The sequence below is a fragment of the Aythya fuligula genome, chromosome 7 (assembly GCF_009819795.1).
Source record: "Aythya fuligula isolate bAytFul2 chromosome 7, bAytFul2.pri, whole genome shotgun sequence".
In the NCBI taxonomy this organism is placed as follows: Eukaryota; Metazoa; Chordata; class Aves; order Anseriformes; family Anatidae; genus Aythya; species Aythya fuligula.
Window position 1 is genome coordinate 22,405,267 of NC_045565.1, and position 18,653 is coordinate 22,423,919.

The 18,653-nt window shown below is 35.1% G+C and overlaps 1 protein-coding gene across 4 annotated transcripts in view; it reads right to left on the reverse strand.

Moving 5' to 3' along the window:
* The window catches only part of KNDC1 (kinase non-catalytic C-lobe domain containing 1), a 62,575-nt gene that overhangs the window by 32,398 nt on the left and 11,524 nt on the right, over nt 1–18,653 (reverse strand). For all 4 annotated transcript variants that reach the window (XM_032191056.1, XM_032191057.1, XM_032191058.1 and 1 more), the window contains exons 4-6: nt 9,113–9,259; nt 7,324–7,441; nt 5,937–6,949 (exon numbers count right to left, since the gene is read on the reverse strand). In XM_032191056.1, coding sequence (XP_032046947.1) covers nt 5,937–6,949; nt 7,324–7,441; nt 9,113–9,259 — 1,278 coding nt within the window. The remainder of the gene's footprint in view (nt 1–5,936; nt 6,950–7,323; nt 7,442–9,112; nt 9,260–18,653) is intronic.

Here is an 18,653-nt window from a genome sequence, read left to right on the forward strand (position 1 = left end):
TTCGGGGTTATTTTTGTGGTAAGTATACACCACCATTGTTTTTTTTTTTTTCCCCTCTAAGAGAATAACTTCTTTTTAAATTTATGTCCCTAGAGGCTCTAAAAGCTACAGCTGACAGATGGACTCCCTCCATTCTACATACAAATCACCTTTCACTTCAGAAGGAGGTGATGAATGGCTAGCAAGAGGAAGAAGAAACTCTCACTAAACTGAAGATTGAAGTTAGTTGTACAGCAGGAAGCTGAAAGGTATTTCTCATCAGCTTTGGGATATTCAAGCTCTCTAGAGGAAGAAATAAATGACAGAAAGAGCTTTAAGCACAGCAGGAAAGAAGTAATAAACTCTTAGAGCAGCAGCAGAAGTTTAGGATAAGAAAGAGGAAAGTATCAAAGATAGGTAACACAGGGGATGAAAAGGCACCAGAAACTGAAACTCTATTTCTGAAGAAAAAATGATGCAGGAACAGCAAATCTTAGCAGAAGTGAGAATTGCTGCCATTCACAAGACAGCTGAATTAACTCGAGTCAGAGGGAAAAAAAAGTTGTAGTCTGATTACAGATTAGTAAATGTAATTTAAATGTACACCCCCCTCATTATTTCTCTCTGACAAGCACCCTAAAGTAAGATTAAACTTCAAGTATTAATATTGCTAGCTAGTAATGTGCTAATTGTTATCCTATACTTTTAGAGAGATTCTGACTGACTGCATTGCTACAGCCTCTTACTGTAATTCATGTTCTTCTCACACCTGTGACAACATTGAAAGGTTATTTTTATTCCTGAAAAAGATACTTAAAAAGGTCATTTTTCTTGTGTCCCTAATTATTCCAAATGCTCATTTTTATATTGGAAAGAAAGAACCTTGGAGGACTTCATCTGAAGGGACCTGCTGAGGACTTTTCCTTCTACCATCTTGTGGAAGTCATCCATATATAGTCAACGCACATGATAATGTTTCATCACACACGTTTCATCACACACGTTTGTGATGAAAAACACATGCAGTTATTAAAATATTTTCCTAACGAAAACCAGCAGGAAGCTCAGCCTACAGTTGAGACAATTTTATTTAAGCATGTTATGTAACTTAATGCACATTCAAGTTCTGCTGAGCACATCTATGCTTTGGTAAACATTTAATTGGAAATCTCCCTTACTTAGGCATGTCTTGGTTTTGTTTTTAATGCAAGTGATTAGTTCATGGCTATTACCGTTTCCTACAACTCAAAAAAGCCCCAAGAAAAAATTTGAAGTGCTAGAAAATGTGTCTTTTTTTTGTAATTATTATTTTTTAGTTAGAGAGCATGCAGCATACTCTGTTTCTCAATTATCTAGCCAGACTTTATAGCAAAGCAAGCTCAAGACAATTGTTCAGCATCTGTAAGACCTCAAGTACACTTTACTTAAAGCATTAACACTGCTTTAATGCTGATTAAAGCTCTGTTCTATATTATCACTGTTAATATTGAACCAAAGAGCAAACAAGGAACAATAGAATCATAGACTGGTTTGGATTGGAAGAGACCTTAAAGATCATCAAGTTTCAACCCCCCTGGCACGGGCAGGGACACTTCCCACTAACATTATAAAATGTGAAAAAATTCAGGATGAGGCAATGAATTATAATGTACCTTTTCATAACAAAAACTATATACCCATTTTTAAAGTAAGGAAAAGTTTTTCACAGCACAGAATTTTTGATAGTAGGTATGAAAAAGTTACATGATTTATTATTGCCTATAATTACATATTGATGACATTTATGCCAAAAAGACTGAAATTTAAACATCACTTATTGTGAAAGTGATGATTTTTTTTCCTGTTTTGTAAGGATTGTTTTTTAGGTCTACTGTCATTGTTGGCACCAAAACTGCACAAACTCTTAGTAAAGTATTCAAACTATTCCAACATACTATGTTTCATGAACATAATGCCAACATATTTTAAGCAGTTAAAGCAAATTAAGTTTTATTCTTTACTCAATAAGTACTATGTAGGAATAGACAGGTCTTCTTTCTTTCAAGTGTTATTTCCCCAGTGTTCAAGTGTCATTCTCTACCTACATGGATTTTGACTTCTCTCATGCTTGACAGGGCATGAATGACCAACAGAAAACAAATGTATATATGCCAGGTTCCTGTTAACCCTTCCCATATGAAGGCCATAGCATTTGAATTGCAGAGAAACATTTAGAAGCATTAGAGATGATACACACCTGATTGGAATGAAATTGGTTAGAGAAAAAAGAGATCCCCACTCATACTTGAAGTGAAAAATATTTATTTATGGCATGCAAAACTATAAAAACCTCTGAGAAAACCCTCACAAGATACATTGCAGAAGCCAGACAAAAGCAAGCAAGTATTTTTAGTAATGCCTACTAGTAGTAAAGCACACAACATTAAGAAGCAGTGTTGGGATATTAGAAAAATATTGTCCTCCGGAGAAGTGTTATTGACAGATAAGAAAAAAAACTCTGTTCTCCAGAGTAGACAAGGTTGATCTTCAACCGGATGGGACTGATGTTGCATTTTCAAGAAGAAGAAATATTTAAAGAGATGCTAGAAATACTGTTCTAAAATTTCTGTTTACCATAATCATACTTATCTGTTACAGGAAACTAGTGAAAGAGCAGCTCTGTAGATCTTTTCAATAGTATCTTATCCATTTATGCCAGAGGAGATCAAAATTACATTATCAGGTTTTCACATTTTTTGTGCCTTTGCAGTAAGTGGACAAATCCTCAGATTCAAGTTTTAGTTTTTTAGAAAGTTCAAAAAAATTTTTTAAGGTATTCAGTACATTCTGACAATCAGAAATGAAAGAGAACTTCAAAGTATAAAGAAAAATCAGGTGCAACTGCTTCATATAAGGAATAGCACAGCATGTTTTATTTTTGCAGTTGTTAGGAGGAAATATAGAGGCTGAAGTTTCAGAAGCCCGAGGAAAAAAATCTGTCTTCCAAAAGACAAAAAACCAAAAACATTAAAAACAAACAAGCAAACCAAAAAACACAGAACCAACCAAAGCAAAATAACCCAGAGCCTATGAGAACTTATAATAGAATCCTCCATAAAGTTCAATAGCTACTGAAAATAAATGACCCTCCCTCCACATCTCCTTCAGAAAACAAAGATTGCTGGGCTAGAAGCTCAAGTTTTCAGGGAACAGACAGCAATTTCGTGATCATTTTGTTTGGTAAGAAATCTAGGTATTGCTCACAAATGTTGATGCCATCTAAACAGCGTTTTTCTTCCTACAGCAGTTAAAGAAAAACCTCTTTGATTACTTAAGACCAGCACAGGGCTTCAACAAATGATAATGAGTGGTAGAACCTGAACATCTGCTAGAATTGATTACAAAAAAAAAAAAAAAAAAAAAAAAAAGAAAAGCACAAGTCTATAAACCCTTTCTTCTACTGAAAACACAGCTAATAAATCTCTAGTTTCTTTGACAACTGCCTCTCTGTCTTCATTTTTGATTGTATGTTAATACGCTGCTTATTTGGTAAATGAATAACGATTACCTTTTCTAATTTATTGTGATTGTCCCATGAGTTTGGTGGGAGCTGGATAACCTCACTTCTACTAAGGGCCTACATATTTGGAAGAATGAAGCTCTGTTAAGGCTGAAAGAAAATATTATTTTAAACTAAAGACAAAATGTTTGAATTTCAGAGAATGGGCAGACTATCCTGAAAACATGTTTTGGCTAATTTTGCTGTGTACCAATCTGAACTCCTTCTGCAGGAAAAGCAAATAGGATATTTGTTACAGCTTTTAAATTCTGCAAGAAGTTTGTTGGGAAACTTTAATTTTGAGGAAGACTATTTTCTTGAAAGAATCTTCATGTACCTAGACTTAAATTGTTTTGGTAATCCACTCAGGACAGAATATGCACCTTTTTTCAACAGATTCCTCCCTCTCCCTACCCCCCCCCCCCCCCAAAAAAAAAAAAAAAAAAAAAAAAAGACCTTTATCAGTGCAGTCACTTTACGTTCTTAAGAGACTGCAGCTTATGCATCATATCTTTCTATTTAACAAAGGCTGAAGTAAGACTACTACCACCTCAAGGCAAGAGCCTGGAGCACTGGTCTGATAACCAGAATTATCTGAACAATCCTCTCCGTGACAAATAACACACTAATTTGTAACACAGTTCACCATAAAAATATAAAAAAACCCTTTCAGAAAAGGAGACTTGCACATAAGATGAAAGAATGCAAACATAGTTGTTTCTGTTACTTGAATACCAAGACAACTACATTTCTATATACTAATAGGTTTCCTCACAAGAAGCCACTGACTGAAAATGCTATGACCCTTGTTAGAAATACAAGAACATCTGCAAAATAAAGCAGGTTCATGTAAAGCCAGAGAAACAAATGACATAGCAAAAGCAGAAGAATTTGGAGTGATTATATATCTGATTATTATCTGATTATAGATCTGATTATCCCTTCTGAATGGATGAAGGGACAGAGTCCAGACCTGGAAGGGAAAAAAAAAAGAAAGATGCATCTGTAATAAATGGACTTTTTCCTAGAGTCTGAAGAAAAACCTGCAGGATTTAATAACTAATAAACGACTCACATGTATACAATGAGTAAGTCCCTCATAGAGCAAAACCATGCCATGTGGTACTTATCTATATTCACTATCTTCCTGCACTGATAATTTAATAAGTATACAGTTACTGAAGGGATAAACAGATGAAAGAAAAAAGGCAGAACAGTCTTCAGTGTTACTTTTTTTTTTTTTTTTTTGTCTGCTGCGTTTTAAGGCTATGATGAACTAAGGGCTGTTTACACAGGTGGATGTTCAGTCCTATGTTACTGATTCAGTTGAGGTGTTCCAATGAAAAGAGGGATTGATATGGATTGAAATCAACCCTAGATGCCGGATGCATGGGATGGCTGGAAGGCTGCCTATTAGGCATGAAGAACAGGGCTGAGTTGTCAGTAGAAAACAGAAGAAAAAAATATTCTTAAGTATAATTTCTGGAAATTAAATGGGTGAAATTTGTGCTGCTTATTTCTTCCAAGTCACAGCATGGCTGGAGAAGCATCAGCCATCCTTGCCATTTCAACAACTCTGTCACAGGTGTCGTTTACATCTCTTTAAGTGTGGCACAAGAGAAAACCATCAAGTCAGAGATCAAACTTGTCCACCCTGAGAATCTGTAATTTGAATAAAGAGACCATGCTACACTATCACCAAAGTCTAGTCAACAAGTATCAGCTTTCCCTCTTCTTATTTGGCTACATAAATAGGGATGAAATACTTGAGACAACATATCCATCATATTGTGCACATATTTGAATTCTGTCATGAAATATACATAACACACAAAGGCAGTCATTTAAGAACACAGAATAGATACAATCTATGTACATTTTTCAAAAGCCTAAATGCACACGTAGATTAAAAAAGTGGAATCTTCCCCTCCTGAAGCAGATGAGATATTGCCATTGATTACAGTGAGGTCAGGTTTACAGCCAGGAACTCTGCAATTTTTGTAAGCACCTGGGATGCCTACTGCACGATAGTGAACTTTATGCATTGACAGTAACATAAAAGGATTAAAAATCTACATATGCTTTGGTAATGTTTTCTGACATACGTAATTAGGTATTAATTATGCTACTCTGACACACTAGCGAGCATGTTCCAGTACCATTTGCATAAAAAAAATTAAACTGCAGTTTGATTTTTCAATAGCATAAATTTCACTGTAGCATTTTACTTCTAAAGAGGAAAAAAAGCATCATCATGTTTACAACGTTAACTTTTAAAGTGTGTAGACCAGCAAAATTTGACTTTCCAGGATGCTGAAGAGGGAAGGGGGAGCAGAAAGTGAACACACAGTATTTAAGTCATTTCATCTCCACATAAATGACTACAGCAACTATACAATGAAGACTTTATTTTTACTACCTGCTCATTACTTTTGATTTCTGACCCTCTGCCTTGATAAAGATTATCTTCATTATTGTTTGCGCTCATTGTACCGCTGCTTAATTCTGGAGACCTAATTAGGTTTGATCCATATCTGTTCCCACTGGGTTTTGTTGTCAACACTGAAGTCATCTTGTTGAAGTGTGATAACGAATTCTCATTTGACCCTTGAAAAGTTTCAGTACAGTCTTCCAATGCCACGTAATTGTCTAGCGTTTTTGCTCCAGCAATTGATTGATTTGGACTTTTTAGCATGCCAGATGTAATGGGCATTTCAGAGGTAGTATCAGAACAGTCTTCTTTGTGATCAGATGAAATAAAACCTATCTTTTTACCTTTAATAAGCGACACGTGTTCTTCAAGATTCATGCCAGACACCTGTGTACACACACAAGGAGCTTCTAAATGAAGATCAGTAACCTGGTGATTCTTTGGTTCTATTATGTGCGGACTACTAAGTGAATTAAGATTTCCCTTTGAAAAAGCAATTTCATTGTTATTGTCTAGAGGTAGTGACTCACGTGTAAGCAAGTGATTTTTCCTAGCTAGAGTTCCATTGTTGGCTACAGATGTAAAAAAATGATTTGTTTCTGTAGGTTCAAGTGGTAGCTTTGGAAAGGTTTTCATTTTTCTCAAAGAACCTTTCTTAAAAATGCCATCTCTCTCCAGGTCAATAACACATGATTTTATATCCAAAGCAACACTAGCAAAGCTGTCAGTATATACTGCATGTTTGTCCTCTTCTTTGCTCTTTTTAACTTGAGTTGCAAGTTGAGAATGTTGAGTTTTCTCATTATCCAGATCAATTTGCACTTCCTTTAAACCACTGTCTCTGCCAGTCACCATAGTAACTACAGAAGAGTCCTTATGACAGGTAGCTGTCACATCTTCGACTGCAGAGGAATCACCTATATTGTTTTTCTCATTTGAGTATAATTTAGATCCCAAACTTCTCTGACACACTCTTCCCTTCCACATGTTATCACAGGCATCTAGATGCAAAAACAGATGCTTATATTAAATGTGTATTTAAACCTTCTAATCTTTCCTAGTACATGTATTGGTTTTTCAGCTACTACTGTTAAGTATATTCAGTTAAAAAAATTACATTTATTCTAAAAAAAATCATTATTTCTGGACTCATTACTAAAGAACATTCTATACAGAGAGTCAAAATGAAGTAAAATATATTTATTCAAAACACATTATGTTCATTAAGAGTTGTGCATTTCCTGCCCCCGGCCCCAATCCATAAATATTTAACAACTTTTTAATATCCAGAAAGGAACCTGTAACAGGAAAGGTATACATAGTATTTTCAGATATCACAGTCTAAAATTCTAGACTAACTACATTTTAAGTTTACCTTGAGAAGCACTAAATGATTCAATTGAAAGAACCCTTCTTCCAACAGCAGACAGACTTCGACAAATATTACTTGATGAAGCAATCTTCAGTTTTTCTTCGCATAATGACAAAATACTCTAGAGAAAATTAGTGTTAAATACTTATTTAATAATGAATAGATATGTGAATTTTGAGTAAAGTGAATCATGTTAACTCGCACAGTACATCTGAAATTATAAGATGCTACACTGGAAGTCTTTCTTGCACAGTTCATTATACTGCACATTTCTATTATGCAGTTGAATTCATTTATCATTTTAACCATGGGCTATCATGAAATTATTTAATACAGTTCAAGTTCTAGCCTACAGTTAGAACACACTGAGAACAACTGATAAAAATTAATCATCTTAAATGTCACATTTCACGAATAATATATTGCAAACATAAACTAGTATGGATTATTTTTTAAGCGGCTAATGGTTCACTTGAGTCGAGCAGTATGATAAATATTTCTAATCACCAAAAATACATTAAAAGTAAGGTCTGAATTTGTTAAAAATTACTGAGAAACAAATATCTAGAAAGCATTACTCTGTTAGCAAAAGCAGTCATTATCAGATCACAAGAAGAAACGGCATTACATTAGTATCTCTAATCTGTACCTTGGCATCATTTAATAACAAACACTGGTATCAGTCACAGTCTACAGACATTCACGTACATTTAACAGCTTGTCACTATGGGCAGGAAGTAGAAGAGAACTCTTTCTAAATGCATCATACTTCTTCCTCATCAGCTATAACCAATGATGAGACCTTATACAGCTCTAAAGAGATCTAATGATGAGACCTTATACAGCTATAAGGCCCCTTAACCTGCTTCACTGCTCTTCTGCTGTTAAATGGAAGGAGAAAAACAACTGCTGGTTGTTTGACTGAGGAAGGACAGGAAAAAGTGAGACAGGTATCCAGCCATGCTCAAGCCTAGTGACATGCCTAGAAAACTCTATGGGTCAGCCCTTAAAATAGCTCCCACCACTCCATCTGCCCAAGAAAGAGTCCAGTGGAAAAGGAAGGTAAGAAGTACAGATAACTGCAAAGCAACCTTTATATGTACCCTAGGCCGGCCTTGATCCACTCCAGTTTTGGTTAGTGTGAGTAGTCAGCAATAGCTTTCAGGGATTACAGACCAATTGCTACACAATCATAGCTTTCCTGACTATGATAAAAAAAAAAAAAAAAGTACACAAACAGAAATACAGCAGGCTACATGTTAGGAATGGTCTTCTGTCTGGGCAGCCCTCAACCAGGGAGTGAGGTATTATTTGCTTTACAGAAATGAACTTTTTTGTCCTATTGCAGCATTCCTTCTTGCGAAGTATTCATTAGGGATGCTATACCATTTAAAATATTCTTTTCCTTCTGAGATGGTAGTGTATATAATACTATTCTGAGGTAGAAAAACTGAAGCCAAGAAAAGTGACACTTGAACAATAGTTATACTCTGTTAATTAAAAATTAAGTGGGAAGAAACAGATAATGAAAAAATTTAGATCCACAAGTGCTGCACATAGTCTTCTTAAAAATGAAATCACCATAATCCATTTACATCTGATATGGAAGTTGTATTTCCACTAGATTAGCAAGAGAAAAAAGATTCTGCTGAGTATGGGAAAATTTCAGCTTTGCTGTAAAATCGGAACATATTATATACAAATAATGTGTCTATCAACAACTACATATGTACAAGCTTTTTTTTTTTTTTTTTTTTTTTTTAAGATTGAAAGCTATGGAAGGCTGTTTTACCTCAATATCTGGCCTATTTTCAGGATTCTCTTCTTGCATTTGTTCCAGTAGAGTATGCAGATCTTGCCCAAATTCAGATTCCGTCTCAGGTTCTACTATATATTCAATTGCTGCTTTCAGTGTTGTACCCAGAGAATAGATGTGTGCCTGTATTAAGTTTAAAAAAAGACATCGAATATGTTACCAATTATCTCTCCAAAAGAGCTCTGAGAACACAAGGGGTACAGCTTACATTGCTTTCATTTTTAGCTTACCGGGTAACAGCTTACTGATAAGGTAGTTTAGTTTAAAGGATCAAGAGGAACAAAACAGGGTTTCAGTACTACTTTGGAGAATATGCTCATTACCAACATAAAGAAATAGTATTGTGGTCCAGCTAGAACCTTTATTCTTCCTCACTAGGAACCAGTATTAAAATTGTTCAGCAGCTACATTTAAATATAAAATCGACCTCTGTGTGTGCCTGTGTCTGTAAGTAGTATTTAAGTTTGAATCATTCTGGGAGACTGAAGTGGCATTTCTGTTAACAGGAAAAATGTTTGACAAAAAACTTCATATATAACTATTTTAAAAGCGCCATGAAGCATAAAGAAAGCAAGCAGAAATAACACAGCATGCTATTTAACAAATTTTAAGAAATACACTGACATTTTCAGGGTTAGCCAAAAGTTAAAGCAGATTAATTAGGGAGTTGTCCAAATCTCTCATGAACAGACAGGCATGGGAGACCAACTACCTCACGAGGAAGTCTGTTCCAGCATTTGATCATCCTCACAGTAAAAAAAAAAAATAAAATAAAATAAAATCTTGATGTCCAATCTGAATCTTCCCTGGTGCAGCTTTGTGCCATTCCCATGTCTTCTATCATCAGTTCCCAGATAGCAGAGACCAGCACCTCCCTCTGCGCTTCCCCTCCTCAGGAAGCAGTGAAGTTGCCTCAGAGCCTTCTTTTCTCCAGACTAGACAACCCAGGTGTCCTTAGCCTGTCCTTATAGGACAGGCCTTCCAGCCCTTCTTCCAGATTTGTTGCCTTCCTCTGGATACCTTCAAGTACCTGAACATACTTTTTTTATATTGCGTACAATAGTGCACACAATAATCTAGGTGAGGTTGTACCAACACTAAATATAGCAGCAGAATCACCTTGTTTGACCAGCTGGCTATGTTGTGTTTAATGCATCCTAAAATGCCATTTGTCTTCTTGGCTGCCAGGGCACACTGCTGACTCATGTTGAGCCTGCTGTTAACCAGCACCCCCAGATCCCTTTCTGCTGAGCTGTTCTCTACCACCTTGTCTTCCAGACCTGTGTCCAGAAATTCATATATCAGACGTGTTATAAAAAGAACAAAGAGGAACAGATATGTTGTTTCAACATATGGCATTATTCACATAAAAAACAGAATCCTGTTTTACTTTTATTAAGTAATTCATGAGCTAAAGAAGTTTTCCAACTTAAAAGTTAAGCCTGGTATCTAAAGTGAAACAATGAGAAAACGAGTTTGTGATCATCCACTAGGTGGGGTGTTCCACAAGTTTATGCATCAAATCTGCTGCTTCCACTTACCACACTGCTTAAGAAAATTTTGCTTTCTGAGAAAGGAGTGCAAGATGATAAATGCAATAAATAAAGCAAATACAAGTACAAAATATATAATGATCAACAGGAGTGACTTTTCTCAGCGAAAAAAATAATCTCACAGTCTAAATATTTTTAGTGTTAAGAAACATTGAAAATGAATACGAATGGGCAGCAAACAACTTCCCTTCTCCTGGAAGACAACAAAAGTAAGCACTATATTAGAAGTGATGAATTTTAATTATTCAAGAGTGGTGTCATGCCACTTAACACTGCCAAGTGCGTGGTGCGTGCCAAGTGAAGGTTTCTTCCTTCATTGAGGGGGTGGGGGAGCAGAGGAGAAGTCTTCAGCCCTGCTAAGGGGAATTGTTTACGAATTATAGAAACTTACGTTATGGGGTAAGAACACTACGTTTCCAGAAGCTGATAACTAAAATGCATTTCAAGAAGAATCCAAAAGGAAGACAGATAAACAATAACAAAACACCAAACACACACCTCTCTTCACAATTCCTAAAGAGACTTTCAAGCTAAAAACTGTATCTGACTTGTATCAGAAAATACCTGGGCCATACTGGCAAGACTGCACTACTCTATCAACTTGAAAAAGAGTGTGAAGAAAGGGAAGAAGTTATATTAGAAAATCAGTTCTCCAGATCTAGTTGTAGGGTGTACACTTAGCTCCAAGTAACAAAAATCATATATAAAGTCATCATCGTACACTTTAATGGGAAAGTCACTGTGGAAATAATTTACATGTAAAGCAAAATGGCAACAGAAAGAAGAGTCACAGATATGATTTGAGGTCCTGAAAATCTTCTCAGCAACAGGCTAAGGGAGCTCATGTTAGAAAAGATTTGACGGTGATTATCATACGTGTGGCTTCATATAGTTTGAGTAGTAGGTGTATTCTAATACCAGAGTGTTTTCTGAGACAAAGGTGTAGCAAGACTCAAAAGTAATAAAACAACAACAACAAACAAACAAACAAACAAACAAACACAATAAAAAATCAAAAAGGTAAAGATGTTACATATGTAAATAAAATCTTTAGGCTAAAGGTGAGGACATCTGGCACCATGTTAAAATTTTATATTATGAGTGAACTATATTCAAAAAGACTTCTGTCAATTCCAATCAAAAGATATTTAGCTTGCTACATGCTATTTTATGTCCACTACAGGAAGTGAACTCAGAATAATAATGATCCATTCTCATTTTAAAAATCTGCAAATCAAAAGATCATGAGAGGAAGCAAAAGCTCCAAGCCTACACACAGAGTGTGACAGAAGCCTGTTGTATTACTGCTTGGCAGAACTCAAGAGCTAAGCTTCTATAGGAACTCAGACTTGCAGACAAACAATGCAGAAAAAAAGCTGACAAAAGAGCTTTTGAATAGCAACTACATGAGCATTTAGGATATTGTAATTATGAATAATGTCCATTCACATTTTGTATTGAAATTTCACTGAATTCAAAAATTTAGGTCATCAACAGAGAAGGAAAGACCATAACAGAATTGATGCTTGCTGTAAAATATTTTTGACTAAATGATAAGCTACGGGAAAATAATAAAACAATTCTTGGTTTTGACATTGATATATGACCCTTACTTTACCTTGCACCATTTTTATTTTTTATTTTTTCTCTTTTATTGAGATTGCTGTCACAGTTCAAATCATTTAAGGGTTCCATAAGTGAAAGCTTCAGTGTTGTTATAAATCTCAAAGTCTTACAAACAAATTCAAGCTAATGTTTAACAAAATTACTACTAGGAGAAAGCATCTCATATTTACTTATGTCTTTTTCAATATGCCAACTCACTCTAAAACATCTTTTATGCAAAAGCAAGTCAGACTGTAATATTCCTCAGCAACAAAATGAAAGGGAAATGGGCCTATTATCTTTTTAATACTTCTCTTCATTACAAAACTCTTTTCTGCATAAACTGTAATTACTGGAAAGTGCAGTATTTAATATTAGCATTTTGTTCATTTAGCACTTTGGATGTGCAGATAATTAGTCTGCAGAATGTCCTAGAAGTGCTAGACCGGTATACTACTCACAAAACATATACTTAATCTTGAATTGGCAGCAAATACTGGAAAAATAATATTTTAAACCGATGCTATACTTGCAATTTATCCCTTTTAACTTAGTTCCTACCTAGTCTTACCTGAAAAAGTTATTCTCCAAAAGATTTCAGAAAACTGGACAACAAAATGCAATTACAGGCCAGATTCTTCTCAAATAAACAAAACTGAGATTAGCATTTATTCCATGTCTCAAATTGCCTTTTTATTGACCTAACAACTAACTAAACACTTTCATGTTTTAATATGTTATTAAGTAAATGTCAGGTAATCAGTTTATGCTGCAAAAACACAAGACTTCGCTGATGCAATCATCTAAAAAGCAATGCTACAGCTTGAGGAGAAATGATCCAATCAAAATCTAAATGCACTTATCACATACTATGACTGAATTTATTAGTTTTTTTTTTTTTTTTTTTTTTTATTACATTTTACTATGCTTTTACTTCTTGTTACCTCTAGTTATGCCATTCATTTTGAATTGAGGAAACCTTATTTAGTACATCACCCTAATCTCATTGTTTTGTAGTTGAGGGCTTCTTTTCTGTTACAGTTCAGGAAAAGACATTTCCTCCATAAATTTGTCTAAGCTTTATCCACACACAATAATTTTGCAATCTGGTTTAACTGTGAAAATTTTTGAAAATACAAAGAAGTAATTCCTCATGTTTATTTTTAAATCTACCTATGTTCATCTCATAAATGAAGAAGTGAGAGGCAACAATGAGGGCTGGCAAATAATCCATGTCTGCTGCGGTGGAAGATTTCACAGATTTCTAGCATAAAACTCTCCCTCAGGGAATTCTCTTCCAGGCTTAAGAATATTACCATAAGTAATTACTTCTTTTATGAATGCTGTTTTACCATCTGGTCTTGGAAATTTATTTTACTGCTAGTTTCATCAATATGGTCAGTAGTCTATTCAATTGAAACTCTGATTTAAGCAAAAGTTTTGATAGTTCGCTATGAAGAAAAATTGCAGTTGGAATCTTTCTTTGAATCATTCTTTTACACCTTTGTCCATCTGCTGACTTACAGACTCTATGCAGCATTCTTGTGTTTAATAGGTTTTTTTTTTTTTTTTTTAAGACTTCTGTTCAATTTTATTTTTTGGCCCGTCTCGTTCCATTTTCTTCTCCTTTAACTTACCAGAGTTTACAGTTCTTGCTAATTTATTTTTTTAGGACTTTGATTAAGGATTTTTAAAGCATAGCTTTTGACTTGCTTCTAATCATCTCCTTAGGTTGCCATATACAAGTCACTTTTCAGGTCTCTTGAGGTCTTCTTTGATAGGAGGTATTTTTATTTTTTAAAAGCATAATACTATAAGCTTACAGTAGTCTCCACGTTATCTGCAAGCATGTTATTTTAACAGCTGTTTTGGTTTTCTATATGACTATATAAAACAGGTGACTGTTGTTCACAGACCAAGCTTCCAGTATCTATAGCAGTGATGGGTTTGAAAAATAATACTGTCAGTCCAGAACTACACTCAGAGAAAATATAAACTTTTCAACTGGACCTCAAAGTTTCAAGAGGCTGCTACTCTACCTACTGTAGTGAAGACAGGTATATCTTGAGCTACTGTCAGTGACTGTTACAAACATCCATTTCACTTTAAGAAGTCACCCTAAGATAGATGAACAAAGACAGTAGCTGACAAATCTTAAACCAGGCTACATTCATGAAATTTCTCTTGCATTTGCAGGGTGATGATGCAAATTAAGAACATGTTTCTTATGCTTCCATCCCAGCTTCAGCCTCCTTTAATCACAAAGACCAGCACCCTAACCCTGATGAATAGCACTTCAATTGGCTACTTTCCTGCAGGACTGTGGAAGTGTAATAATAACAGGCAAGAGAAAGCATTACAGTAAAGCTTTGGAGACCCGAGAGGTTATATAACAAAAGCAAAAGCTATAAACATTTATCTTTAAAGCTTAAGAAATCTCATTGTTTAAGAAACTCCTTTTGAAATCCTGAGTTTCACATATCACAGTTCTCCTTATGATTTATCAGCCATTAACCTCTTTACTTTTAAGTTACCTGCCATAGGTAATTCATTTGTCATTTTACTAAACTAACACAATTTATTCCCTGTAGGCACAGAAACAAGAAAACCTGGGAAATTGTTATATGCATGCTGAGCAGACTACTTCCATCTTCTCTCAACTGCAAAAATACAAGATTTATTTTCATTGTATGGCAATGTCATTTGTAGTTATTGAAGTTTTGTTTAAACAATATTATTTTTTTCTTAAACTTAAGAGAAAATGCTTACTGGTAAAATCTGTCAGCAAGATGAGTGATCCATTCACATAACGCCCTATTATGGTATGCTTATTTCACATTTTGGAACTAAATAACTGAAGGAGGATACCTCACTATAAGCCAATAAACTTGAACAATCCCCCAGTTCCCCTATCACGCCATGAACCAACACCAGGATTCTGGCACAAAGTAGTTGTCACCGTGCAGTAACCAGTTTGTTGCTCTTTTAAGTAATAATCTGAATAGATTCTTTCTAATTTTCTAGGAGGAATAAAGATCTTTAATGAACTGCAGATACAAAGAACTGGACAAACACTTCTGAACTTACCATACCACATAGTATCTTGGGAGACAACATTCAAAGAGCATCACTGCCTCTGATCTCAGACCTTGTTTATTCCCTTAAAACATGGATTTTCACACAACAGTTGTAGGTGACAGAAATGGCCAATGAGTAGGTAGCACTCATAGTATGTCAGGAAAGTAAACAGAGGAGGATAAACAGGGAGGCTTTTTTTTTTTTTTTTTTTTGAAGTTTCATAAGGGAATGTTTTCTGCAGAATTAAACCTTGCTCTTTCTTGTCTATTAGACAAGATGTATAGAACTGATGTATAATATGATATGACTTGAACTGTACAGCCTGCACACAAAGAAATTTACACTGGAAGTGTAACACATACACTACACTCACAGGCTTCTTCCAAAATGACAAATTGATTAAATCAGCATCCCTAAATGAAGTGGCAACACCTGTTGCCTAATGACAACATATTGAGAGAAAGGAGCACCTGACTTTAGTAACTTGGTGAAAGGGCTCGGATGTTCAAGAATCCTGAAGCAAATATATACCAACAGGTTTAAACAAAACCTGCTCCAGTGGTCACCTGAGAAAGTCTAAGCCACTCACAATGGTCTTCCCAGGAGACAAGATCCTTAACTTTAAATGTATGTTCATTCTCAGTTGCTCTTTGAAATGCTGTAATTAAGGAAAATGATGCGTAGGTGGAAACCTTTTGTCATAATCCTGAAGGCTCTGTTAACTAAATCTAAAGCAGCCTAACTATGACCATTCAACTCATAGTGAAGACTGAAATTGTTTCATAATCTTCAGATGAAATTTTGAGACTCTCTCTTCTGCCATCTAATTCTAGATCAACCAGTTTCTGAACTTTTCAGGAAGAAGGTATTTACAAATGTTCTCATACCCTGGTGAAGTGACACATATATAAATGGTTAAAAAAATTATATTCCCTGGAACAATAACAAATATTTAGTCTCCAGACACTAGCAGTTATCATGGATCTTTGTTTATGACCCAAATAACCATGTAAAACTGACACAGAATTCATGTGAGACATATTTTGACATCAAGTAATGACGGGGAATATTTTCGTAGGTCTTGTTGTCTTTAAGGACTCAGGCTTATACTTCAAAATGATTATAAAAGTCTGTTAAAGAGTAAATTATGGAAATAAGTGGTAAGTGCAATAGAAAGTTAAGTTATTGCTGATAGTAAGGACATTATAATGAGGTCTCCCCTGAGTCTTCTCTTACAGATAGATTAGCTTTAATAATGCCCACTTATAAGAACCTAATAAAGAAGAAACAAAGTACTGCTCATTTTCATTGAGCAGGGCATCTATACACTCCATTATTTTTCTTCTGAGGGCATTTCTCTGCCTATGAGACAGACTTCTACTGATGAAAATAGAAGTCTAAAAAGTTGCATTTCAGATTTAGAGACAATAGGCTCAAAAAACCTGTTAGAGAAGACCGATATGACAATTTTGCAAGCTCAACTTCAAAACTAACCAACTAGCTGTATGTTTTTTGAGGGTAATCAAGTTATACATTTTAAGGGATTCTATATATAACACTAACAAAAAAAAGACAGCTGTAAAAAAAATAAATCCTGTTGGTCTCACATTCCTTCTTTTGGTTAGCTCTTTGTGTAAAGCAACTAAAGGGTAATATTTGTTCATCATAAAGTTCCTGACTTTTCCTCAATTGGGCCAATGATGCAAAAGCAAGAGCAGGAAGATTTCATTTCCTCTTCTATAGCACAGCAGAAGCCCAGATAACCAAATAAAAGTAATTTATTTTTGTCACTGAAGGAAAAGACAGTTTTAAATAACATTCAGAAAAGAGAATGGTTTAGACTACAGGAAGAGAAAAGTTACCATTTGCTGATGAGAAGCCTTTCTGCTGTTACGAAGAATTAGTCTCTAAAGGAGACTACATGAGATTAAAGGAAGTAGAACGCAATAAAAAGTGCACAAGCTGTTTCAAAAGACTTATTTCCCCATCAGATAAAAACAAAACCAAAAAACCCTCCAGAAGAATAGGTAAAAAGTCTTTTTTTCCCTCCCCTCCCAGAGCTAAAGAAAGAACAGAACATAGCGATAATCTCATAGCATTCAAAGCCACTGCTTTAAAAGGCCAGGGAAGTGGCAAAAGCAAGACTTCCTTTATACCTTCTGCTGTTCTGATTTGTTGGAAAGAATGCTTTATAATTTAGAGAAGGACCAACAGCTGAGACCTGAGCAGTAATGATCAGCTATTGAGAAATACTACAGTACCAAACTGTCAGCTCAGTTTTCTTTAGTAGGACTGACATATACCCTGAACCTTATTTTATCTAGTCCCTAGACCAGTAGGTTTCATTAGGCATTTGAACCATGTGTTTATATGCTTATAAGAATATTTATACAGTATATAACAATCCAACTGCCTTTCCACATTTCATAGGAATAAGACACATTAATCTTAACTATTTACTTTTCAAAACCAAATCAAAATACTTAGTTTATTTTTCTTATTTGAATTAGTTGTACCGGTTTGCATAGAATTGGCTTTTGTTTAGTTTTAAGGTTGTTGAAATACTCAAAGGCTTTTCTTTTTTTTGACTAAATCACCTATAATCCACTGAGAACTGCAAGTCAACAGCTGTCAGATTCTAGCAGAGCCTGGCAGTGTTCAGCCTTTTCTAGTTCTGATTCTCTCCCAGCTGAGAGATCAGCATGCCCCACTTCTGCTATGATAGCAGAAAGCAAGAAGTTCTAGATGAGAAAACAACTGTGAACTTCACTTTCTTCCCATTCTCTATCCCATATTTCCCCATTCCCCCTTCAAGGCAGTATTCAACTCCATATCATTTTGTCAGTTCTTTCATCCCTGAAAAACTTTAATCCTGCTGCGCACTGAGTTTTCAGAACTACTGTATTTTATCACCTCTAAATAATGGAAGAAGTCATTAAACAGGAGCATTATCCAGTCTGCTTTAGATATAAAAAAGACAGATGACTGAAAATTCACTGACTTCTGATAGACGTTCCCTAGAACAAGCAAAATTGAATAGCCATATTATTAAAAAGATTATAAATGCAAGTTCACACATGGCAGACATTAGTCCTTCATCTCACTGAAAACTCATGTCTTAGAAATGTGGGGTTCTGCATCAATGAACCTCTGTGTCAGACTCAATGGCAGTTTTGTGATACAGACAAATAGCTATTTGAAACTGGTTTGAGACAGCCAATGTTTTTAACCTGAGGCAAACTTCTATTGTAGTGATAGTGATGGAACTAAGGCTATTAATG